General features: G+C 43.1%; 1 protein-coding gene and 1 long non-coding RNA gene across 2 annotated transcripts in view; one reads left to right on the plus strand and one right to left on the minus strand.

Moving 5' to 3' along the window:
* Positions 1-6,343: 6,343 nt before the first annotated feature.
* LOC134227329 (uncharacterized) overlaps positions 6,344-26,576 on the plus strand; it is a 38,791-nt gene continuing 18,558 nt past the window's right edge. The window contains exon 1 of the long non-coding RNA XR_009983655.1: positions 6,344-6,464. This is a non-coding gene — a long non-coding RNA (uncharacterized LOC134227329). The remainder of the gene's footprint in view (positions 6,465-26,576) is intronic.
* Positions 15,975-17,705, minus strand: LOC134228157 (uncharacterized). Its single transcript, XM_062709940.1, has 4 exons — positions 17,311-17,705; positions 16,931-17,244; positions 16,692-16,879; positions 15,975-16,627 (listed from the first exon to the last, which is right to left on the minus strand). Exons 1-4 carry the CDS (start codon positions 17,323-17,325, stop codon positions 15,975-15,977), a joined length of 1,170 nt encoding a protein of 389 aa, XP_062565924.1. The 5' UTR covers positions 17,326-17,705.

Below are 26,576 nucleotides of genomic sequence, written 5' to 3' on the forward strand. Positions count from 1 at the left end.
CTCCTGCTTATAAGGCAGAAGCGGTAGCCACTAGACCACCGAGCTAGTCCTTACATATCATCCATGTATGAAGCTATGCATTTTATGAATCAAATGAGTCATAATGATAATAACTATTCACGAAATAGAAATCGTGCTTCAACAACATATTGATGTGAAGCTGACAGGTTCCCGACTCAACAAACATTGAAGGTCAGTAATTCGCTTCTATGACCAAAAATAGTCATTTTCAGTTGAAAAACTAGCTTATTCAGCTAAAATTGTTTGTTGGGGAGTACACCGAGATATTGGGAATGATAAAATGCTTTTGCTGTCATATAAAGCTTATCAATGGGCCACATTTAGTGTATTCTCGGAAAACCTTCGCGGGCCGCAGGAAAAGGCTTGGAGGGCCGCATGCGGCCCGCGGGCCGCACTTTGGGGATCACTGCCCTAGATCGATGAAATGGCCTCGAAAGTTGACTCTTCCACAGAACTTGTTGCTTTTCACCTCTCAGGCATTCCAGTACGCGGTTGATGAAGGACACTGGAACTCCCTTTCCTTATAAAAAAAAAATTAAAAATCTTCGGAATATATAATCAGTACACATACCTTTTAGTATGGCAGGCAAGGAACCCAAACTAACCCTATCGAAAGCCTTTTCTATATCCAAAGACATTATGAGGGTTGATTGTCCACCATTCCACCTTTCCTGAAGAACTCGCTGCAAAACATCTAGATGGTCAAATGTCGACCGCTCTGATAAAAAGGCAGCCTGATGAGGTCCAATTTCCGGAACAAGACTCTGTAGTTTTCTCAAAATCCAGCTTGCATATACCTTATAAGCAGTGCAGCTTAGGGATTTTCGACGATAATTGCTCATTGTTTTGGGGTTCTTTACTTTTGGAATCGGCACGACTAAAGAGTGTTTCCAGTCGGTAGGAATCACATTGGTGTTCCACACCCTCACAAGGAGTTGGTGAAGCTCTGAGATGGTTCCATCGTCACAATACTTGAAAAACTCCGCGTATAATGAGTCAACGCCTGGCGACTTTCCGTTCTTCATGCTGCTTACTATATTCTGCACTTCTATAAGAGTAGGAGCCGCCAATAATTCTGAATCCTGTGGCTCCGTTAGTGATTGCGGAATTAGAGATGGACCATTATCACTCAATGTCCAGTCTTCAAGGCGAATTGTTGCTGCTGTTGTCCTGAATACATTACGCTTCTTGTTGAATCGTTTCAAATACTGAAAAGTTCGATTAATCCGCTCACCAGCAGGGTACTGATGAAGGTCTTGGAAAAACTTGCGAATCTCACTCTCCTCGTATTCCCTAAGCTTCCTACGCAGCAAGTCTCGTGCCTCCTCTAACTTAAATACCCACTTAGCATGTGCAGAACGATTAACTCGAAAAGAATATCTCTTCACATCGGCTAAAGCTTTCCGGCACTCCTCGTAGGAGGAATCCGTGACATGTTGATTAAAACTTCCTTTGCAGAATCGCACACCTTTGACTTTAACAATTGCTATGTCTCATCAACGGTCAAAGATGATACATTTTCAGGAATATAATCGGCCAGCCGTGCTTGAAATCTCTGTTGGATATCGGGTCTTCTTAGTAGGGATGGTTCAGCATTGAACTTAGTTCTCACAGAAGTGTTTCGCTTCGTTGTTCTTCCTTGATTAGAGGAAGATGAACTTGTGCGTGAGATAGTGACATTGCACAAGAGTAGTTTGTGATCGGTACAAAGCGTGGTTGGAAGAACACATTGTAAACGCCTTAGATTCAATCCGGAATGTAGAGCGGTCAACAGATGGTCAACTTGGCTACGGAGCGTGCCATTTGTCCATGTCCATCTGAAGCTCTCATTAGAGTTGAGTTGTGTCGACCGAACAGCAAGGGAATGCAAACGGAGGAACAATTTCATTTGAAGACCGTTTTCATTAAAATGCTCGTGTCCTGCATATTTTCCGATGAGCGACATCTCGTCTGCACTCAGCTGTAGACTAGACAAGTGACTATTGAAATCACCAGCAATGAGAAGGTGATCACTACTTCTCAATCGGCCAACAACGGTTCCGAGAGTGCTAAAGAAAACGCCTGCAGCGCGATTTGGTCCATGTACGTTTATAACATCCAAGGTACGAAAACAGTCACCAGACTGAAAATAAATTGGACAAATGAATATATTTCCAAAAATTACAAGTATTAAATTACCTGGTAAAATATTTCGGCATGTTGAATATTGGTACCTGCATATATGCTTTTCTGAATTACGGCATTTACCTCCTTATGAATCAAAATTGCCAGGCCCCTTCTTCTATTAGCAGTGCGTCCACTCATGTGCCACTGAAAATGAGTCGTCGAAGCATACGCGCACTCCAAATTCACCTCTTGTAGTGCGGCTATCTGCACTCGTTGGGCCATTAACAAGGCATCAATCGCATCTCGTTTGTCCGAGGAACGACAACCGTTTACATTTAGTGAGGCGAAACGCAATCCTTTTTTTGAGTCAACCGAAACGGGGAAATTGTCAGTTAGTTGGGAATCTGTCAGTTCTCTCCTAGCCACCTTCTGAGCGACTAACATTGGATCGGGTAAATCACGACGTATCGTGGACAAGTGACGGTGAACATGCTCTGTAAACAGAACACTACCATACATAGTTCCGGAGCTCGTTGTGTATTCCAGTATGTGAATTGAAGTATTTGATGTACGCTCAGATGGGTCATATCGTAGAACACCTTGAAGTCCACCATGGGTAAATATCGTCATGTTCAGCAGAGCAGATAGTACCAAGAGAGATGCAAGTCCACCATTATGACGTCCAGCCCGTAGACGGAGCGCAAAACTTGACAAATCATTTGTGTCATCACAAACAAAACCGCAAGCAGCGAGAAACCCTCTAGGCATATTCTCGATTTCATCTGCAGCTAGACACCGAATCAGTCCAATGGTTTCATCGGAAGCGACCGTACACGTCAATTGATGGAGAATTGAAAGAAAAAACGCGTCGCTCACGTAGCCGAATACCTTCACCTGCATATTAGATGGAGATCCATGGAGATGAAACATTTGAGAATCCGGACACTCTAATGTTGCTCCAAACATCCGAATACATAAAACACTATCATAATGAATTTTAAAAGCCAAAAAATATTTCCACTTTCATCTCGAACTTGTTCCATTTTACGCGGAAACTTCAACTAACTTGCACTTCGCACCAAGCCACAAATTCGAAAAGTTAGAAAATGGCGTTGCATAAACGAACGCGTCCAATGATATTTGTATGAGTAAGCATTTGCACTTGTCAGTATAAACCGCCTAAATACAGATGTGAGCGTGTGCTGTGTGAATTAGTATATACGGTATATACGGAAAAGGGTTGTACCGAATACACTTTACATCAAAGCCGAAGTTAAGGCTACGTTGCCTGGGATAATCAGGGTGGTGGGGTGAGAGACGACAGACAGGTTGACTGTGTAGATAATATAATGAAGATTTTTAATTACAGCGTACATATATGTATATAATATGGTGGTTGATCCAAAAATGTGGGCTTCGTGGCTGTGCGGTTAGCGACGTCAATCGTCTAAACGCATGTGCTATGGAGTGTGGGTTCGATTCCGCCCTAGTAAGGAGAACACTTTTCGTGATCAAAAATTCTCCACTGGCCCACTGGGTGTTATGTGTTCTGTCCGTTGTCTCATGCAAGGTGTTAAGTGTTCAGTCTGTACAACCTCTGGTCGAAGATGGTGTTCCTGTCTTTTTATATGTCTATGTGTTCTGAGATGCGACATGCAAGGGTAAAAATCAATGTAACATGCAGCCTGCCACCTTTAACGATGAAAGCTTTTCTATCAAGATGTCAAGGTCGGCCATAAAAATACCTTATATCACTCATGTCGCTGATACTTAAATCATCATATCAAGTGCAGTTAAAAATTCTGAAACTTTAATATAATGTAATATTGAATACAAGATCCGTAATATATATAACCGGTAATTTGAAAAACCATGTAACTATTTAGTACTGTTGGTAATTCTAGACATTAAAGTTCCTCAAGTCAATCCAAATTGCCAAATCCAAATGTGCATGTTCATTCTCAATATGATGTGGATTGCCTGCAGCATATCAGTGTACAGGAATCAGGATGAATCTCTTCAAGAAAAACGTTTGCCAAATGCTTACCCCTAATATTGTTCATTAGGCCTTTAAGAAGGATTCTGCTTGATATCTAACACCTTCGTAAAACGCATTCTTGTGATAAAAAGTCGACGTTCAACTTTAGTAACTAAATGCAAAGATCCTAGCAAGTCGTGTCTCAAAATACAAAATTTGATTGACAGTTTATTATGGTATCCAGGTGGAAACGAAAAATGTGTGCAATACATGTCTGTTAGTATAATCAGTGGCGTCGCGTAGCCTCACTTTTTACCTGTGCACTGACCAAAAAGTGAAAATTTTGATATTTTGACAGCCCAAATGGAAAAGAAAATTATCAGAGTCGTTTATACTAATCAAAGTCTAGTTATTCTAGGCATTTCCGCACACCAATTCCTTAAATTTAAACTCAGTGCACAGGTGGATTGGGGTTGGGGGGGCGCCACTGAGTATAATAGTGTGAATTAGTATGTGTGTCCAAATGAATGATGAGGGTTGCAAAAGTCGAACCACTTACCAAGGTGTATCCTGATTTATGTTACCATTAACCTCTCCCAAATAACAGAAATCCTTCCTGTGACAACTGTGGAGATGCAGAGGTGTTCTCGGTCTTTAGTAGCAACGGATGTCACACTAATATTCCCTCCCTTCCTCGATGACCGTAAGGACGTGGCCAGCGCCGTTATTGACTCTAAAAGCTTTGAGCAACCGAAACGTGCACATTGAGGATGGAAAGCTATACCCAGGCGCCATCCAATTGGTTCTCTGTGCAATTTCGCTTGTTCTGGTCAATCACGGAGTAGCAACTACGAATTGTACGGTCATCATGCTCATGCTCATGCTCATGCTCATGTAGAAGGATTTCGACTGGAAGAAAAACAAGTTGGCCCATTGGGATATTGAATAGTATAATATCCCGCAGAACAATCTTAAAATAAAATTTTACCAATGGAGTTGCTTTGAGCATTATTCCATGAACGGTGTTTGGCATTGAAGTCACCAATTACGTAGAATTTTGATTTGTTGCGAGTCAGAATTTGAAGATCAGCTTTCAGCAAATTCTTTTGCTGTCCATTGCATTGAAAAGGCAAGTAGGCTGCAATGAAGGAAAATTGTCCAAAATTTGTTTCAACAGAAACTCCCAAGGTTTCAAAAACTTTGGTTTGGAACGAAGAAAATAATTTATGTTTGATACGTCTATTAATGACAATGGCGACCCCACCATAGGCGCTGTCAAGACGATCATTTCTGTAGATAAAATAATTTGGATCTCTTTTAATGGAGAGTCCTGGTTTTAAATAAGTTTCTGTTATAATGGCAATATGCACATTATGAACTGTTAGGAAGTTGAATAATTCATCTTTCTTTCCTTCCTTCCTCTTCCTTTAGAGAGCGGGCATTCTAATTTAGAACTTTCACACAATTATTTGGATCCATTGAAACGGAGTCCGATAACATTTTTTTGTGTGTACTTTATACCAACCTGAACAGCTTCAGGAATGGTATTTGCTTTGTTGTTCAGTTAAAAAATCAAGATCGGAAGCAGTCATGCTACCTGAATCGGCAACATGACCGTTATTTTCCGTTGGGACATGGGTATAAACCTCATTTTGAGAAGAGAAATTTTCATTTGTCATAAGACGAGTTTATACAATCCCATTGAATTCCACCACTTAATTGTATCTTGACAGATACGTATTTCGACCTCAACAGTAAGGCCGTCTTCAGTGTCTCGTACTTGACTCGACTTGAAGAAAATGATCGCAGCTTACATTATTTATACTATGCGTAGGTATAATAATTTATCTAGGTACTTATCTAGTTACATTTACTACGGTGCTTACTTTTACTCGCTTGTTGCGCTTAATGCTTAGGTATAAACTTGAAGAGCCAGGGACTACCATTTCCTTGATCTTTATTCAACAACCACGTTTGTACCTGTCGGTAGATTTCCAAGCTCTCAGCAACAAGGGCGCGCTGTTTGCCCTTTGATTTCTTTTTGTTCGGGGGTGGGTTCACTCCAGGGAGTTCAGGAGCGTCCTTCTGGTGGTCCTTTGTTTCTGCCGGACCCGGATCTTTGCTCGATGATGGTCGTGATGTTTGGGATGTTGGGGATCCCGATGTTACTGATATGAGCATTTGGAGCGATTTCCCGGCTCTTTCGGGCAAGGGTACGCGTTGCTGCTCACATTGTAGCGCGCGTGCAGCCCAGAACATCTAAGGGCATCACGGACCTGTTATCGCTCAATCTCATTTTGCTGAACACAAATTATCCTATTAAGCAGAAGTCAACCGCGATGGGTTGACGTATTATCAGGTCACACTACACCGCCCCCCCAGCGCGAACGGCCCGGAGGCGGTATCAACATCTGACTGCTGATAGCGTTCTATTTAATTTGATTGAGTCACGTTCAATATCGGAATTAACCAGACAAATCATTCCACGAACAAAGAACGGCCATGCACCACTACCCTTAATTTTGAGAAAGAGCTATTAATCTGTCTTACCTCAATAAGTTCGGACCTGGTAAGTTTTCCCGTGTTGAGTCAAATTAAGCCGCAGGCTCCACTCCTGGTGGTGCCCTTCCGTCAATTCCTTTAAGTTTCAACTTTGCAACCATACTTCCCCCGGAACCTAATTTTGGTTTCCCGGAAGCTACTGAGAGCACCATAATGTAGCGTCTCCCAATTGCTAATTGGCATAGTTTACGGTTAGAACTAGGGCGGTATCTAATCGCCTTCGATCCTCTAACTTTCGTTCTTGATTAATGAAAGCATCCATGGCAAATGCTTTCGCTTTAGTTAGTCTTACGACGGTCTACGAATTTCACCTCTCGCGCCGTAACACTAATGCCCCCAACTACTTCTGTTAATCATTACCTCTTGATCTGGATTACAAACCAATGAATATTAAGACCGAGGTCATATTCCATTATTCCATGCAAGATTATTCTCGGCCGTAGGATAGCCTGCTTAGAGCACTCTAATTTGTTCAAGGTAATAGCAGCTGGGCTTGCGGAAAACACTGCACCCGATGAAAGGCATCAGCGCCACACTACGCCGCACGGCCGCCGCGAGGCAAAACCGGCGACGCACCCAGTCTTATAGTCGCAACAATCCAGTGACCTACTGCCATCATTAGGAGTAGCACCCGTGTTGGACAAGAATAAACTTCGAACGTTTTAACCGCAACAATTTTAATATACGCTAGTGGAACTGGAATTACCGCGGCTGCTGGCAGCAGACTTGCCCTCAACTTGATCCTTGTTGAAGTATTTATGCTCAACTCATTCCAATTATAAGACGTCATAAAAGAGTCTTATATTGTTATTTCTCATCACTACCTCCCCGTGCCGGGATTGGGTAATTTACGCGCCTGCTGCCTTCCTTGGATGTGGTAGCCATTTCTCAGGCTCCCTCTCCGGAATCGAACCCTGATTCCCCGTTACCCGTTGCAACCATGGTAGTCCTCTATACTACCATCAATAGTTGATAGGGCAGATATTTGAAAGATCCGTCGTCGGTGCGAGACCATACGATCAACAAAATTATCCAGATTTCAACTCCAGCGTCACGGAGGACGATTGGTTTGACTAATAATTGCACAGGTTCCGCGAGGTGTCCCTGCATTTGGCATGTATTAGCTCTAGATTTTCCACAGTTATCCAAGTAACTAGGTAAATGATCTTGTAAATTATAGCTGTTATACTGAGCCTTATGCGGTTTCACATTAAATCTGTTTGTACTTAGACATGCATGGCTTAACCTTTGAGACAAGCGTATATTACTGGTAGGATCAACCAGAATTCTCGCCGCAGACGCAACTAACACAAGCGACAGAGACTATCTCTCTTTGTCATTTTATCTGTTACGCTAGGGAGCAGCTAGTTCGCCTCACAACCTCACCGTAACCGTTTTGCCGTTTGTGTTTTTTGGGCGTTTTGGGACCGCCACCGTATCTCTCGGGCTGCCCAAAGCGAGCCGAGTTCCTGGAAATCCGGAAGAAGGCTTCCGCCAGTACCATTCCGAAGAAGAACCGTGTTCCTGTAATCAACGAGGTGAACTTTCCAGCTATCCCGGCTCCCCGTCGTGTGATTCCAATACTCCCACCGCTACAGCCGCACTAGCGACTGGCAGCGGCAGCTGCATCCATCCAAGCTCCAGGATCGTCGGCACCATCCACCAGCGAATGGCCCCCGCTCCCTCCTCCTGGGTTCCGTCGGCAGTCGAAGAACGAAGCCGTCCCACCGGAAGAATCTGGGGTGGGCCTGGTCAACTGGAATGCTTGCGCGCTAAAGAGCAAAATAATTGAGCTGAAGGATTTCCTTGAGGAGAAGGAAATAGACGTGGCGTTCATCATCGAAACGCACCTAAAACCGGAGGTGAACGTCAAAATCCCGGACTTCCACATCGTGCGACTCGACCGGCCGACCAGGGGAGGCGGTGTGACCATCGCTCTTCGCTACAACATCAACTGCCGTCTGCTTCCAAGCTTCCAGCTCAGTGTCATCGAGGCGATCGGTTTCGAAATCACCACTTCGGTCGGCACAATCGCGCTCATCGCGGCATACTGTCCAACGCAAGCCAAAGCCGGCGATGGATCATCGGCTGCTCTTCGGAGGGACATCGTCAAGCTTACGCGGAGGCAAGGTCAGTTTATCATTGCCGGCGACCTCAATGCCAAACCTCAAGCCTGGGGCAACAGTCGCGGCAATCGAAACGGCACCATCTGGAGCAACGACATGGAGGAAGGCCACTACACGATCTTGAGCCCGGATTCCCCTACTCGGCTGAGTCAGTCCGGTGTCCACGCAACCCTCGACCTCTACATAACGAACCTGAGTGACCACGTCTCGCAGCCGGTCGTCTACCAGGAGCTCAGTTCGGAACACTATCCGGTGGTGGCTGAACTGGGCTCCTCGGTCAATCGGCACCAGCAGTTACGGCGAAACTACCATCGTGTGAATTGGCAGCGGTTCCAGCAGTGCGTCGATAACACCGTCAATTACGAGGTGCGTCCGGCGAGGCCGAAAAGTATCGACCGCCAGCTTTGCGCTATCGAGGAGGCGATCACGGCGGCCCGGGAGCAATGCACCGACGGCTCGGCAGGTAAGCAACTCCTTCAACATCGATACACTCACCAAAGATTTGATTCGATTGCGGAATACCACTCGCAGGCAGTACCAGCGTACTGGACTGCCTGAACTTAAGGTGAAGGTGGGTTGAGTACCAAATCAAAGCTTCGATAGTATTGGTACAGTAAAAACTTTCATATACTGTAGTAGTATTGGTGTCGTATTTATAAAAAACAAAGAATATTAGTAGGGTGGTTCAAAAAACGACCCAGCACCATCACGCTCACTCGATTCCGTCCCATGCTCCGAGTGTCCTAAAAAAACCGATTTGAACAAAAACTGGTTGAGCGCAAGCCGGTTCAAGTTTGTATGAGAACTAGAATGGGAAACTAAACCGTTTATTACACTGATTACGGCGCTTTCCCTCCAAACGCTGGCGAAAAGAGAACCCACATTGCTGAAAGCAACATTCCAGAGACTTCAGTGAACGAAAAACGCACCGCAGGAAAAATCCATTGATTACGTAACGCAAAGATAGCATTTTATACTCACCCTTATGTCACACTTTTTGTATGAAGTATCTGCCCCTGGCACGATAGTGTAGACTAGACTAGACTAGAAGTATCTGCCCCTGGTGCGATAGAAATCACAGACAAATTCTGGGTATTTTGTTGAATTGCACGTTTCACTGATGCCTTCTGAGAAGCCTAATTATCATGCGAAAGAATCGCAACCTCGATTAAAATCGACTCCCAACTATTGGAACGACCATTCAATATGGATTGTCTATGGAGTTGAAGCTCTTAAATATTTCATCCCGTCATATGGTCTCCCCCCTCGCCATCGCCCAATGACGGAGTGCCAGAATCAGAATAATGTTAAATTCAACCTCGCCATATCAACTGTCATACAAACCTGAAACGACCTGCGCACGGTAAGCCTATTCAAACCAGCCCAAACCATTGGATGACACCCAAATTATAAATCATAATCAACTGAGCGTGGCGAAGCAAAATTATTTTTTGAGCCACCCTATAGATAGTGGAATATATAGATGAGCGAAGATAAATCCTCTGTCTCCAAACGAACTGTCAAACGTGTCTCCAAACGAGCATGACGTCACGATTTCAATGCAAACGTTAAGGGCTGTGACGTCATATGCGCGTGTGCACGGGCAAAAAAATCGACTCAGCCATGCTTTCGCTCATCTATAGATTCTACTATCTATAAGCCACCCTACTTATTAGTTTGCTGCTGCCGGTGCCGGTGCACCGCGGTGTTTACATTCGCTCCGCGATCAGTTTTTAATCGTTTTTTTCGTGCAAATCTAGCAGTTTATACTATGTTTTCGGTTCAGTGACTGATTTCAAAAAGTGGTGTTTAATTTGCATTCTATCAACATTTCGGGCTGCTCATGTGCGCAGAAGTGAGTAAAAACTTGATTTTTCCAATGCCCTTTGAGAAGAAGTGAAGTGCAGTGATGAACCCAACAAATCGCGGACGGCTATTAAATTGGCACGAAACTGCTAATTTATGCTACAATTCGAGCTGGAATACATAGGATTAATTGAAGAAACATGTTCATTATCACTGGGGCCTCCTTAGCCGTGGGGCCCTCCTTAGCCGTGCGGTAAGACGCGCAGCTACAAAGCAATACCATGCTGAGGGTGGCTGGGTTCGATTCCCGGTGCCGGTCTAGACAATTTTCGGATTGGAAATTGTCTCGACTTCCCTGGGCATAAAAGTATCATCGTGTTAGCCTCATGATATACGAATGCAAAAATGGTAAACTGGCTTAGAAATCTCGCAGTTAATAACTGTGGAAGTGCTTAATGAACACTAAACTGCGAGGCGGCTCTGTCCCAGTGTGGGGATGTAATGCCAATAAGAAGAAGAAGAAGATGTTCATTATCACGGGAAGTAAGGAAATATGCTGTGAACAGGTTAGTAATTTGAATAATTAACTTTTGTTCGATGCTGTTCGATGCATTCGAATGTTGGTGGGAGAGGAGTGCGGGAGGTGTGGGGTTGGCCCGTGGAAGGTCCGGTGCCATATTGGCTGCCATCGTGGTACTCTTCCAACTATGTCCTTAAGGCACGCTGCAATTGAATCACAAAAATTATCCAGGCCAGAATGGTGGACCTCAAAAATAACGATTTCTCAAATAAGATCCGCACTTTCCCAGATTATGCTAAGCCGTTCTGGAAAATGTCCAAAATACTAAAATCCAAGCCTCGGCCCATAGAGGCGGAGTAGTGTATAGTGTCGCCATCTTCAAAAGTTTAGAGAAAAGTCGAAAAGTAAACAAACATTTTGCACGAACAACAAGTTTTATTTCTTAATTTTCCAGCTTATTTGTGTATAAAGTGCAGTATTTCTTTAATTGAGATTGAAAATTTTGTTCACATAGAATCTGTTTTCGTTGTTGTGGAAGAAATTAGCATAGACGACTTGCTGTTGTTTTAGAGGAAGTAGACCAGTGTAGCTGGTTCATAACTGGTGATGATATAACTGGTGGTTCATTCTCGTGATTGAATATACTTGTTTGTGCCATTAGAGTAAGTTATTCACTTAAAATAAATTATGAACGATTCATACTAAAGTCAATTAATAGCTATGTATTTCAGATTGGTAAATTGAGCGAGTACTACGAGAAACCTTCGTCCATCAAGTGCGTATTACCATCTTGCACTCAGAAGCGTGAAGCTGGGGTATCTTTTCACAAATTTCCCGATAAGCAGCGCGACCAGAGGAGATATAATACTTGGATCCGTGAGCTGCATTTGAAGTATCCACCAAATAAATATTCTGTTGTTTGCAGTCAGCATTTCAATGTAGAAGACTTCCATCCTCCCAGTAAGTCAAAAATAAATACTAATTAGCCTGACATTTAATCCTATCTTTTAATTATTCCTTCGAATGCTCTTATTACACAGGAAATGATCAAACGAAACTAGTTTTGAAGAGCCATGCCATACCAATTCCCCCTGAGGAAGGTCAAAAAGACAATTCAAGAAAAGAGAAATCGAGTAAATCTCGAAATGACCGGGCTGCAGCAAAAGCTGTTTTGTCCCACAATGATTCGTCTTGAATCAACAATACTCAGCCTCCTTCTTACGACGATGCTGCGGTCCAGGTTGATACAACTGATCTGGACGTTCTGTTTAAGAAAAAAGAGAGGAAAGTTTTTAAAATCGATTCAGTAGAACAGCTAACAGCGTGGACCGGTTTGGGGAGTTTTAAGATGCTATAGAGGTAATCGTGAGTGCTTTCGAGATGACACCAGAGGCAAAACAATTTTCCAAGTTGGTCATTAGTATCAAACACTTGGTAATATTTGTGTTTGTGAAAATTAAGACGAACATGTCCTTTCGTTGCATTTCTCGCTTAACTTTTCAAAAGGACCTAAGTAACATTTTTTTCATGATTTAATTTGAGTACTGTAATCAAAAGCTTTCATGTTGTTCTGTTGATTGCGCTATTCAAATTAATTCATGAAATAAATGTTACTTAGGTCCTTTTGAACAGTTAAGCGAGATTTCAAGTTTGTTTGATATAACTCCCAAAACTACGTCCAAATATTTCCATACAACTGTTCCCATCCTGGCTGATGAGATGCGCGTAGCTGTTCCATGGCCGACCAAAGAAATGATTGCTAACGATCTTCCATATTGCTTTCAACAGTATTCAAATGTGCGGGCTGTGTTGGACTGCACTGAAATTCCCATTCAGCGATCGAACTGCTTGCACTGCAGGATCTTGATATACTCACATTACAAAGGTCGAGAGACGGCAAAATATATGATTTCAGTGACACCGGGAGGTTGTATCAGTTACATAAGTCCTGGTTATGTTGGCAAAGCTTCGGATAAATTTATCTTTAATGCATGTGACATTTTTTCGCTGTTCGAGGAGAATGATGCAATCATGGTGGATAAAGGTTTTTCTATAAAGAAAGTGCTTGAACAACACAATCTAGTACTGATCAGACCACCAACACTGTTTGATGCCCAGCTCAGTCAGGAAGAAGCAAAATCAAATGTTTCAATCGCAGGAGCTCGTGTCCATGTCGAAAGAAGCATTCAGCGGATTAAACAGTTCAAACTACTAACGGATAGAGTAGATTCTACGCTCATTTATTTGTTAGACGAGATTGTTTTAATTGCGTCCGGAGTAGCTAATCTGTCAGCACCGATACTGTCGGACAAACGTTTCAATTGATGTTAATAAAAATTCGACTTGAAGATAATTCTTGCGGTTAACTTGTTGTTTTATTCATACTAATCCGTACATAGTATAGGTAAAAATATGTTGAAATAGATGTCCCTTAGCACGGGGATAATTTTAAAGTATCGACCGCCAGCTGTGCGCTATCGAGGAGGCGATCACGGCGGCCCGAGAGCAACACGTACCGACGGCTCGGCAGGTAAGCAACTCCTTAAACATCGATACACTCACCAAAGATTTGATTCGATTGCGGAATGTCACTCGCAGGCAGTTTCAGCGTACTGGACTGCCTGAGCTTAAGGCACGCTGCAATCGAATCACAAAAATTATCAAGGCCAGAATGGTGGACCTCAAAAATAACGACTTCTCGAATAAGATCCGCACTCTCCCAGATTATGCTAAGCCGTTCTGGAAAATGACCAAAATTCTAAAATCCAAGCCTCGGCCCATTCCACCTTTGATCCCACTAGACAATAATGGCTCTAAGGATCGCTTGATAACTCCTGCAGAGAAGGTCGCTGAAATAGGTCGTCACTTCGTCAGCTCACACAATCTTGGGCAGAACATCGTCAGTCCACACGAAGCAGCCGTCAACGAGCATGCTAACAACATCCATTTGATTCCCAACGACTTCTCGGAGGAGTTGGAGATCTCAGCTGACGAATTGACGGCCTATATCAAATCGTCGAAGAACATGAAGGCCCCAGGCTTCGACAGCATCCTGAATCTCGAGCTCAAACACATGAGTGCTCTGTTCTTTGAGCATCTCTCGCTGATCTTTAATCAGTGTCTCCGGCTCAGCTACTTCCCATCGTCCTGGAAGTCAGCGAAAGTCATCCCCATCCGGAAGCCTGGGAAGGATCCTTCCTCCCCCAAAAGTTATCGACCCATCAGCCTTCTCTCAGGGTTATCCAAGCTATTCGAAAAAGCTATTCATCATCGGTTACTTGAGTCTGCCGAAAATCTCAACATCTTGCTCGAGGAACAGTTTGGTTTCCGACGCGGTCGGTCAACTGTACACCAACTGACCAGAGCTACCAACGTCCTCAGACGAAACAAGTTTGTTTGAAAACATCCGCCATGGCCTTACTCGATGTCGAGAAGGCATTTGACAATGTATGGCATGATGGCCTGGTGTACAAACTACAACGCTACAATCTTCCCAGCTACCTGGTGAAAATCATCAACAATTACCTGTCGGCAAGGACATTCCGGGTCTCAATCAGCGGAGCGAGTTCCAATGCGCACAACATTGTCGCAGGCGTCCCCCAGGGTAGTATCCTCGGGCCCCTGCTTTTCAATCTGTTCACCTCCGACATGCCAGAACCTCCAGAAGGCGGCATTCTGTCTCTGTTCGCAGATGACACCTCCATCGTCTACAACGGTAGAGTGATCAGAGCGCTAGTGGCAAACTCCAACGAGGCCTGGATGCCCTGACAGAGTACCTCACCAGCTGGAAGATCTGTATCAACGCGGCGAAGACCCAGGTCATCATTTTCCCCCACTCCAAATCCCCTAAACTTGTTCCGCCTGGGGACTGTAAAATCATCCTCAATGGCACGACTGTGGAATGGGCCAATGAGGCCGACTACCTTGGCTTGACCCTCGACAGCAAGCTTATTTTCAGGCAACAGGTTGACAAAACGGTGACAAAGTGTAACGTCTTGTTGAAACTACTGTACCCTTTGATCAACCGCCGGTCGTCATTGTCCCTGAAAAATAAGCTTGCTGTCTACAAGCAAATCATCCTCCCTGTGATCGAATATGGTATGCCGGTCTGGGAGAGCTGCGCTAAAACCCACCACCTCAAACTTCAACGGGTCCAAAACAAATTCCTGAGGATGATCCTCAACACCCTCCCAGGACAAGAACATCCGAGGTCCACCGTCTGGTCGGAATAAAACCTTACGTGAACGCTTTGGTGAGTGTAAAGAAAAGTTTAGGGTCCGTTGCTTGCACTCGGACCAACAAGCGCTTAGGGCGCTAGTTCCAATCTAGGTTATCAAATTTTGATTGTAAATATTAGTGTACATAGTAGTTAGGTTATCAAATTTTAAAAAACACACTAGCGCCTCCTGAAGGCCGTCATGATACATTATATTTTAAAAATTTAAGTAGAAACATAAAAGTAATAATAATAATAATAATTAAAATTGAAGTTGGAGGGCCAAGCCGGCCGATCACTGTACATGTCAAAAATAATTGTAGAACAAAAAATGTGTAAATAAAGAAGAATTTTACTACTACTACTACTACTACGGGGATAATTTTTGCAATGAATTGACTATCATAGTCAACATTAATTGCAACAGTGTCGTTTTCGTGGTAATTGTAAATAACAATTTCTGCCTTTTTAGTTCGCGTGAGGCACATGCCTAACTGTACCTGACCATAGTACGCATGCTTTTTTTAACTTCATAGTTATTGTTGATAATATCAATCCATTTCAGTTTCTTCAGCATTACTTCTAATGTACTGTCCTTGCCAGAGATGGGGCATTTTATTTCGATTAATTTATTGTCATCTACAACAACCGCATCTGGAGAGCAACCATGAAAGGAGCTGATGGTGGTACCACGAAACCCATTCGTATAATTGTCTTTCCTGGGTTCTTCATCGTATAACACCGTAAAGCAATGCTTTCCTTTTCCTTGCCGTACATAAGAGATGGTAGCCGTTTTTCCATGGGGTGGATGATCGAGGACAACTTCTTAGACCAGTCACGGTTACCGTAGTCGTTAACATAATATGTATATAAGTCATAGGATCCACTCGCGGTTATGCGGATGCTTCTCTCACGTCGCCAAATATTGTTCGATTGACAGTGTGTCTCGGCGCTAATCATCAGGCTTTTCTGTGGGGACACACAAACTCTGGAGCCGTAGAATCGATACATCTTGTCAGAACGCAGTGGTCCGTAGTAGTACTTCCATTTGGAAGTAACCTGTGGTATAGTGATAAATGGCCTGAGAAACGACTGCGCTTGTTGTACTTCGTCAAAGTCGTTTTGGTGAGTTACTGTGCTTCGCTGGTGTAGATTTAATTCAGGCAACTTTGGTTGATTTGTGTACTGCAATGATGTGCAAGGTTGATTAGAAGATGGAGAGGGACCATCCTTCGACTGGTCCAGTATACTCCTACCTGCTAACGACTTAGCTAAGGCAGAGTCTGGTAGCTCTATGAATGGAATAACAATTTAGTTACGTACCTATTTGACTAGTTTATATGTGCAATATTACACCTGTTATAAAAAGTTTTAAAATGGACGTAGCGAGATCATCAGACATAACATCAGATATTGTTTTCTTGCGCTGGTTGCACAATGACGACAGTGGGGCAGGATCATACAAATTTGCCGCCTGTATTTTTGCCACTTTGCCCCATTGTTGACGTATATCAGTGCTCGACAACATCTCCAAGTCTTTAATCCTATAATTTAAGACATTGCAATAGAGTTCATTTAATTTAATATTAACTTACTGGTGAATGTATAAAAGACATGTAAACAGATGTTTGCAACGGTAATTTCCCGCTGTGCAAGTGCACCGCATCTCCCAATCTTGTAGGTATTGGGATGCCACCATATAAATTTCTCTCGGTGGTTCTGCGGGATTCGATCCACGGAGGCAGCTGCAGAATATGTGGAACGTGTCATCGACCACTTTTGAGACCCCTGCTATCAACACGTGATTGTTTTTGAATACTTCGTTTCCTTCCAGCCAGTTCCTTCTGCTTCCCTGAGCAAACTCAAATAGGTCCACTATGTCCACCTCCACACGCACATTATATAGATTCTTTAATAAAAGACAAATCATATATTATATCACTCTTGATAAAATACACAATATCAAAATACATACCGTTGGTTGATACATTATTACCCGCTGCAATGAAAAATTGACCTGGCCAAAAAAGCGAGTTAAATTGAATATTATGTCACTTTTCACCTTTTTGCCTTTCTCGTATACTAAGTATACGGTAAAGGCTATATAATCGCTCCAAAAACAAACTTTTTATAGAAGCCCCGGAGACCCATAGTGTTATATACCGATCGACTCAGCTCGACGAATTGAGGTGATGTCTGTGTGTATGTGTGTGTGTGTTTTTTTTTTCTTCCTAAACAATGGAGGGGGAATCTGCTCAACAGACATCCTGGGTTGACCAGGAAGTGCTGGGTTAGGGGCCACCTCCAATGAGGGAGGCAGGACTGCATCCCCGACCAGCTAAACCGTTTCCATTGCCGCTGCTTCCATCGTCCCTTCGGTACAACCAGAAAGTAATGCTTCAAAGGGGGCCAGTGCATAACGCACCCTCGAGGTTAGCTGCGTGTCCTTGCAGCATCGAACATCGTGACTCGCTTTTTTAGAAGAACACCATGGTATCGTGCCAGCGCATTGCCGGCTTTCCAGGTGGCCTTACCACGCCCTATGTCCTCGGAAGGTGGGCAGGGTCGACTTCGCGCCTGCTTCCCTCTGCACGACTGGTATCAAGAATGATGATGCCGCGTGCACCCCAAATTGACCTTTCTGCGATAGGGCCTATTCGCCAGCACACAGAGGGACTTGCCGACACGGTGCCTACGCCTGCCCCAGCCTTGACGAGGACCCCTTTCCGTCCTCGGGCTCGGAACCCGCCCGGTTGACCGACGCCGCGAAAGCGACGATACCATGTTGTTTTTCACGCGGCCACTTGTTTGATAAAAGGATCGAGTTCGACCACAGGGCACCGGTATGACCCATGAAGCCGACTCCGAACCCTTGGACCACCTCTTATTTGCGCCTGAACTAGCCATCCCTCGAGTCCACGCGCCACGATTTGGACGATAGCCGATAAAACGGCGTTCCAGCCAACTTCATCTTTACACATCCTCCGAACTAGGTTGTCCGGGGTAGTGTCCAGACCACATGTGGCAAGCATGTGGTCACGCATTGTGCGAAAACGCGGGCACACGAACAACACGTGTTCCGCCGTTTCCTCTAAACCAACGCACACCGGACACTCGGGCGAGGCCGAGTGTCCGAACCGGTGTAGGTACTGTCTGAAGCAACCATGGCCTGTAAGGACCTGGGTCAGGTGGAAAGTGATTTCCCATGGCGCCTCTTGAACCACGTACCTATCTCCGGTATCAACCTATGTGTCCATCTACCCTTAGTGGAACTGTCCCATGCACGCTGCCATTTGACCATTGAGGCCAACCTGACAGTCCTGCGGATGCCTCTCGTGCCACGCATTTCAAAGCACTCTATGTCTTCACCGATAACGATGTCAATAGGCATCATACCGGTGATGACGCAGAGTGCATCGTGCGACACGGTACGGTACGCGCTCGCAACTCTTAGGCACATGAGCCTATACGTACTTTCTAACTTCGTTCTGTAGCAATTAATACGCAGGGCCGTGCCCTGCTGGCCCCCCATACCTCAGTATGGACAGAGCAACGCTAGCCAGAAGCTTGCGCTTGCTGGCATAAACCGGAGAGCTATTGGACATCATCCGGGACAAGGCCACTATAGCTGTGGAGGCACGCTTGCAGGCGTAATTGACGTGGCTACCAAAGGTGAGCTTATCGTCGATTATTACCCCCAAGAGTTTGATTGAGCGTTCAGAGGTGACCGCACAGTTGCCTGCCCTTATCACCGCTTGTTGCTCCGACTTTCGGTTGTAAACAACAACCACCTAAGTCTTGTGGTGAGCCAGTTCTAATTTCCTGGAACTCATCCACTCCTCCACAATTGCGATCGATCGGGCTGCAGTCAACTCCACCTCTTCGATCGATTCGCCGTAGACCGACGAAGCGAAGCCGACGATTACCACGCCCACCGGGAACTTCAACCTCAAGACACCGTCGTACATGACGTTCCATAACATCGGACCCAGTATGGAACCTTGCGGAACCCCTGAGGTTATGTCAACGCACCTCCGACCTGTCTCCGTGTCGTATACCAGTACTCGATTCTGGAAGTAGCCTCCGAGAATCTTGTACAGGTACTCGGGAATTCCAAGACGCAGGAGCGCATCTGCAATAGCTGCCCAACTGACACTATTGAATGCATTCCTCACGTCGAGAGTCACTACTGCACAATAGCGAACTCCCCTCCTCTTACGCTGGATAGCTATCTCCGCGGATTTGGTAACCGACAAGATAGCGTCTACGGTCGACTTACCCTTTCGGAAGCCAAACTGGTTACTCGATAGACCTTCCGCACCCTCCGTGCGTATCAACAACCTGTTGAGGATGATCTTATCGAGCATCTTCCCTGCCGTATCAAGCTGGCATATTGGTCTATATGCCGACGGATTCCCCGGTGGTTTTCCTGCCTTTGGCAAAAGGACCAAGCTCTGCCTTTTCCATGCTTCAGGGAAGACTCCCTCGTCCAGGTATCTCTGCATGACAGATCTGAACATCTCGGGAGCCTCGGCAATGGCCGCTTTAATGGCCAGGTTCGGAATACCATCCGGTCCTGGCGCCTTACCTACACTAAGGGACTGTGCAATCCCCGTGTGTGTGTGTGTGTGTGTGTGTGTGTGTGTGTGTGTGTGTGTGTGTGTGTGTGTGTGTGTGTGTGTGTGTGTGTGTGCGTCTGTGCGCACCCACCAAAAAAAAATGTCACTCATTTTTCAGGTACTTATCCTTAACCGATTTACTCGCAACAAGTTGCATTCGACGCAGGACACTCTGTCATTGTTTCCTATTGAAAATTGGTCAGATCGGACTATGGGCTCAGAAGTTATGGCCAAAATACCACTTTTTCACAGAAAAAATGTCACTCATTTTCATGCACTTATCCTTAACTGATTTACTCGCAACAAGTTCCATTCGACGCAGAATACTTTGCCATTGTTTCCTATTGAAAATTGGTCAGATCGGACAATGGGCTCGGAAGTTATGGCCAAAATACCACTTTTTATAGAAAAATTGCGTAAAAAAATGTCACTCATTTTCATGCACTTATCCTTAACCGATTTACTCGCAACAAGTTGCATTCGACGCAGGATACTCTACCATTGTTTCCTATTGAAAATTGGCCAGATCGGACTATAGGCTCAAGAGTAATGACCAAAATACTATTTTTATAATGCACGAGAAAGGCACCATTACCGCTAGGTGGATTAATCAGGGTTTTTCCGTGTCAATATCAAAGAATATACTTTATTCTACATAACAAACATTGGATATTATTATACTAGTGAAATTTTAATTCATAATTTTCATGCTGAAAAGTGCTGTTATTTTTACAGTTGCTGAACTTGCCATGTGAATCATGCTCGTTTATCTTGAAAAGTTCATCAAATTTCGAATATGTTATTTAAATTTGATACTTCAAATGTTTCTCTAACTTTTGCTTTAAATAAACACGCAGATTTATTTTAAAATTAATTTAAAATATCATTTTTTAAACCCGATCTGAAATTACTATCTTGTGTTTACCTTTTTCCACTTTTTCTCGAACTGTCAAAATGACAACGCCATCAGCCTATTCCACCTTGTTACTCTCTCACGCAGCAAAATTATGTATGGTTAATCTAATAAAAATATTTTCAGTTCAATAATCTGCATATTGTTGTTTTGAAGAACATATATTGTTGAAACTACAATACACTATTATTGAAACAACAGAATTATTGTTATTTCAACAATATTTCTTGTTGTTTTCAAATTGATCAGATTCAAATCAGTGTGTATTTTTAAATGTGTATAGAATTGGAATTTTGGTGGAACAAAACAAAACAAATAGCATCGTGTGACCGACACTTCTGCACCAAAAAGCTGCATAAACTATGTTTTATTGGACAACAGGTAAATTGGTATTAATTTACATTTTAACATTTGCAACGAATCGGTTTTTACAGGGCGATTCGTGAAAATAATGGAGTTACCAGCAACACCGACCATCGACCGCCAGTAATGTTACGGAATGATTTACCACCGCCTCACCGGGTGCTGGAGGGCGACAAACTAGTTGTAGAGTATGGTAATGTTCTCGTATTGTGGAATTATTTGAAGATTAAATATATATGATGAATAGAGAACCGTTATTTACGATGTTGTTTGAATATTCAATTTAATTTAAAAGAGAAAAAGTACCATAAGGCAATACGATTTTTACTTCAACAATATTTATTATTGAACCAAACGTGTTTGTGTCATTGATTCAACAATACATTTACAATTGTTTCAACAATAATATTGTTGAAACACATTTAGCGTTGCGCAAATTATGATTGTAAAATCAACAATATTCTGGATTGTTTCAAAAGCAAAATATTATTAGCCCTGAGTTAACAATATTTATTGTTGATTTCAAACCGGAAAATTGTTGTTTCTACAATATGTTTTTCTGCGTGCTAGATTGCAATGCGGCCAGACGGGCTGGATCACGTTATCCCCTAGCTTCTGGTCAAGCCACGGAAGCCGTCCGGGGTGGGCTACACCCGCCTCTTTTACTCAGGGTTGGCCTCGACAATGGGGGACTAGGTCACACTGATCAGGATGCAAAAATACTGAACACGGTCGTTTTAATTTATGGAACTTTTATTTTTACTCACGTTGTGTGTAGTGTGTATGTGTGTGGGGGGGGGGGAATCGTTGACCGGCCGGCAAAGCTGGAAGCTTGATGGATCTGCAGGTATGTGGCAAGGTTGCCACGGTATCGGCTCGGAATATCCTTTCTTGCGGCCGTTGGGACTAGCTTGCTCCCTCCGTCCGAGGATGTCACGGCGTCGACTAGGGTGGTCGGTATTGGCCATTTTTGACAAATACTGGTATTCGGTATTTGATGGAGTCAATACCGGTAATACCGGTAAAATACCGGTATTTGTGAAATTTTCAGAAATATGAAAAAAAACTTTTGATTTGGCCTTTGTGTTTTAAACAATATTTATTGATAAACTTTAAATGTTAAAATCATTGCTTGCTGAAGTTGGCAAAGTGTTGTTGGAAAATTTGCGAGCTACTGGAAAAGCTCTCTCTAGTTCAACGGAAGTTGGGCGAATGATGCCAAGAGCGTCGCAGATCAGTGTCTAGTACATGCGCTTAGTCCCTTCCGATTCATTTTAGAAGAATTCTTTACGGATCGCGTCAACGTAGTTTCCACCGGCAACGCACATATTTTGCTCTACTGCAGTATCTTCACGAGCTGCAGTCTCTTCAACGATTGCCTCTGGAATAATTAGACGTTTCAAGATCTCGTCTGGATATCTTTAAGGAAATGTCCAAAACGTTCCTAATCAATTGCTTGACTGCAGGATTATTCAAAAAGCAAAAGATCGGCATATTTTGATCGTTGCTCTTGGATTCGTTCTTTGAGAGCATCGAATAAGTTGGCGGAAATTTCTGTGGCTTGATTTGATAATTGCTCCAACATAAAATAAAGGGCCTTGTCGATTTCATATAACTGTGCAAAGCTGCAGAACTCTTGTCAGAGTAGTACGACAGCAGCTTGAACAGGTTCGAGAGCTTGATTTATTCCACCTATCGCCAAAAAATCGTGTTCACTGGAGTTGAATTTGGATTGTAGCCTCAAATCGCTTAGAGTTTGTTGAACGAATTATCTTAACACATAGAACCGTTTGAGCATGGATAGCATTATATTCCAACGTGGCTTGGTATCAGCCATTAATACATATTCTTTACCGAATTCAGAACGAACATATTTTTACAGCACATTATTTATCACAGGTGATCTTCGGAAAAGAATTACTACGGCACGTATCTTTTTCATAATATCATATATTGCGGGAAAGTTATCGACGATATAAACAATGTTCATTGAATTAAAGAATGATTGACAATTAGACAGATGGCTAAGAGAATTAAGCAACACGTATGAATAATGATGATGTTGATCGATTTTTGCTGTAGGGTGATCGTCGTTAATGATGTTTATTTGTGCATAAATTTATTTATGCTGTGCGCGATAGTTGTGTTTGTTGCACTGTGAGTCTTTAGCTGATATACGTGAATGTAGGGAAAACTATTCATGATTTTTCATATTGACAGCAAAATTTGATATACCGAAAATACCGGTATTTTTCCGTCTCTAATACCGATATTTTCGGTATTTAAAATTGGCCGGTAATACCGGTTTTACCGGTTTCGGTGCTACCGGTTAGACCACCCTAGCGTCGACTCGAGTGTTCCGATGTGCGCCGTACGAGAACAGCTTGAGCCTCTTTCGGTCGCTATGCGACTCGTGCACCAGATCAACTGTCGGAATAGGGTTCTTCTGAGAAGAGGTCACTGAGCCACTGTGTCCTAGCGGGAATGAACAGGGCGGACGATCTCGGGCTTGCTCACGGTTGAGGTTAGGACAAAGCGCGACCAAAACCTAATGGGTCCTGTTATAATAGTGGATGGGTCTTAGGGTAAAGTTTTACGGGAAGTTCCTCGGCCTTATTATTTTTATAAACTTGGATGTTACTCCTTCGAGCTCTTGAGTGGAAAAGAACGTGCCGAGGAATTTATTGTCTTACCAACCCCAAACCAGACTCATTGAGATCCCCATTGGCCAACTGCAGAATCCATCGTACAATGTAAGAGTATATTGTGTGTGGTATTGGTAAGTGTGTTAACAATCTGTTTGTCCCTAGACTTCAAATTGACCGTTTTTTAGAGTAATTAAAGTTCTCCTATGCTAGCTATGAATTGACCTAATTGAGGTAACAATGAACATATACTGAATGTTATAAATGTAAATTGGCATATCTTTCCTTTGTATTCAATGAAAACGACATTTAAATAATAATAATACTCTATAATGCTCGGAGAAAGGCTATGTAGTTCATCATGAACAGCAATATGAGAAACTGTATTGCCACTCACTCTCCTTAATTCGCTGAGCTATATAGGGTAAACTACCCTAATGGTAACACTATCCCTTTTCTCCCTAATAAATTAATAATTTTATTATTAATTTATTTGACGATATTCTAATCCATCCAGTACTACTCAGGTTTGAGACGCAACTTTGCTTGCTCGATAATTTCGCAATAGAGAATATTTACGTACTGATCAACCAAATAGTGCCTTTATCTGATCAATTAAAGACCATTTGTCGACGATATACCCAGTTTTTGTTTTAATAGGCCCTATCTCTCCTGAATATCTGAACACTTTTAATGTTGAGAGGGAGAAAAGTACCTTCTCTTCGGCTGTTAGGATGTGAACTCTACCTGATGAAGTTACTTCTGGAATGTATTTCGTCAAGGTAAGTAACTGGAGCATGGAGCGCTGATATTTTGACATGTTAGAAAAAAAGTGACTTAACGAATTCTCCGGGACTGATGTTGAACACGTATTATAACGGATACTATTTTTTTGGCGGTTAGATGATCTTTTTGCAGTAACGCAGAAACCGGCTTCGCATCACTAGAAACTTTACATTCTTTGGTTATGTAATCGTGGATTATTGTTGTTTCGAATGTGCTATTACCGCTCGAAAGTTGCTGTTATAATTGTGAGAAGTGACTATGGACCAGTACAAACACGAAACAATACATCCAACTTCATCAGATTCACCGATGTGTTGTCTTTGACTTTGACTAGGACATTAACCTTGACTGCATGACGCCTAAACGCTATATTTAACTTGTGACTCTTTTACCTACTGGTGATGCATAACTAATAATGTTTGTTCTAATTTTCTGGAATGCCTGGTTTGAGATCGGATGCTGAGAAGACTCCTAGGTTTTTTCCTACTTCATCCATAAGTTCGTATGAATTGGTTCCTCATCTAGCCAGAATGGTGCACGGAATGTACACCGGTCCCAATTTCGCATTAAATGAGTCGCATGCTGAAGATTGTGTGAAGCTTCGCCGATAAACTTTTTGCCCTACACTGTAAACTGGTGCAGGTAATCGATATCTCAACTTATAGTTCTTGACACTTTCTCATGAGCCTTTTGCAGATTTTTAACAACCAAATCTTGGATAGTTTTGTCAACCTTTCGCTTCTGTTCTATTCGTTCAGTTTCTGATAGTTCGCTAGTCACTGCATCTAAACGATGGTCCTCACCACTAACTACTATCTCATGCCCGAATAGAATTCTGTATGGAGAGAAGCCCGTTGAAGAGTGAGTCGTAGTATTAATAGTAAATTCAACATCCGAAATTTTGGAATCCCATGTGCGCTGATCGGAGCGCACGTACGTACGAATGCATGTCTCTATCCCAGACAATCAGAATGCATGCATAATAGAATTGTTTTTCCGTTATGCGATGCCTATGCGCACAAATTTCATCGCTTACCTACCAGTCGCGAAAACACTTTTTACGTACAAAAGTGGAGGCGATATAAGTGTATTTCTTATCCGACGTTGCACGGAAGTGTATGCGATGTGCACGATTTTTATGCGAGTTTGTTCGTTATGCATTGCGATGTAGTTTGTGATAACAAACTCTGTTTGACAGATAATCCGATTTCATGTGAGTTTGATTGCAGGAATATGCGATGTCAACAAATGAAGCTGGAATAAACTCGTAAAATAGCCTACTGTGCGGGAAAATCTATATATATAAAAACCAATCTATGTATGTATGTTCGCTAACTACTTCTGAACCACTTGGCCGATTTCAACCAAATTTGGTACACACATTCTATATCCTCAGGGGAAGTTAACAAAGGGGTGGGATGGTCTTTTGGAAAAGGGGGAGGGGTGGTGAGAAAACGAACAATTCTGTGTAACTTTCAACTCCCAGAACCGGTTTCAACCAAATTTTGTACACATATTCACTACGAGGAGGCGATCATATGGGATTTGGGAAAGGGGGAGGGGTCTGGAGGGAGGGGTTTTGTTCAGAAAACGGGCAATTCAAAGTAAATTATGAACCCCTGGACCAATTTGAACCAAATTTGGTACACACATTCTCTATTCTAAGGAAAAAATAACAAAGATGGTGGGATGGTCATTGGGAAAAGGGGAGGGTATGAAGGGAGGCGTTGTCTTTGGAAATCGAGCAATTAAGTGCAACATCCAACCCCAGGACCGATTTCAACCAAATTTTGTACACATAATTTTCAGGATTTCAGCTTTAGTCACATGAAAATGTTGATAATTTCAAATCATTGCCAACGTTTCGATCCGGGGTTTGGATCTTCATCAACGTTGGCAATGATTTGAAATTATC

The sequence above is a fragment of the Armigeres subalbatus genome, chromosome 3 (genome assembly GCF_024139115.2).
Source record: "Armigeres subalbatus isolate Guangzhou_Male chromosome 3, GZ_Asu_2, whole genome shotgun sequence".
In the NCBI taxonomy this organism is placed as follows: domain Eukaryota; kingdom Metazoa; phylum Arthropoda; class Insecta; order Diptera; family Culicidae; genus Armigeres; species Armigeres subalbatus.

What these genes read in the sequence shown, in the direction of transcription:
- LOC134228157 (XM_062709940.1), bottom strand. An exon ending in TGTCTTTTATACATTCACCA is followed by an intron (nt 16,880 to 16,930) that starts GTAAGTTAATAT and finishes CTTAAATTATAG; the next exon opens with GATTAAAGACTTGGAGATGT. An exon ending in TTTAAAACTTTTTATAACAG is followed by an intron (nt 16,628 to 16,691) that starts GTGTAATATTGC and finishes TTCCATTCATAG; the next exon opens with AGCTACCAGACTCTGCCTTA.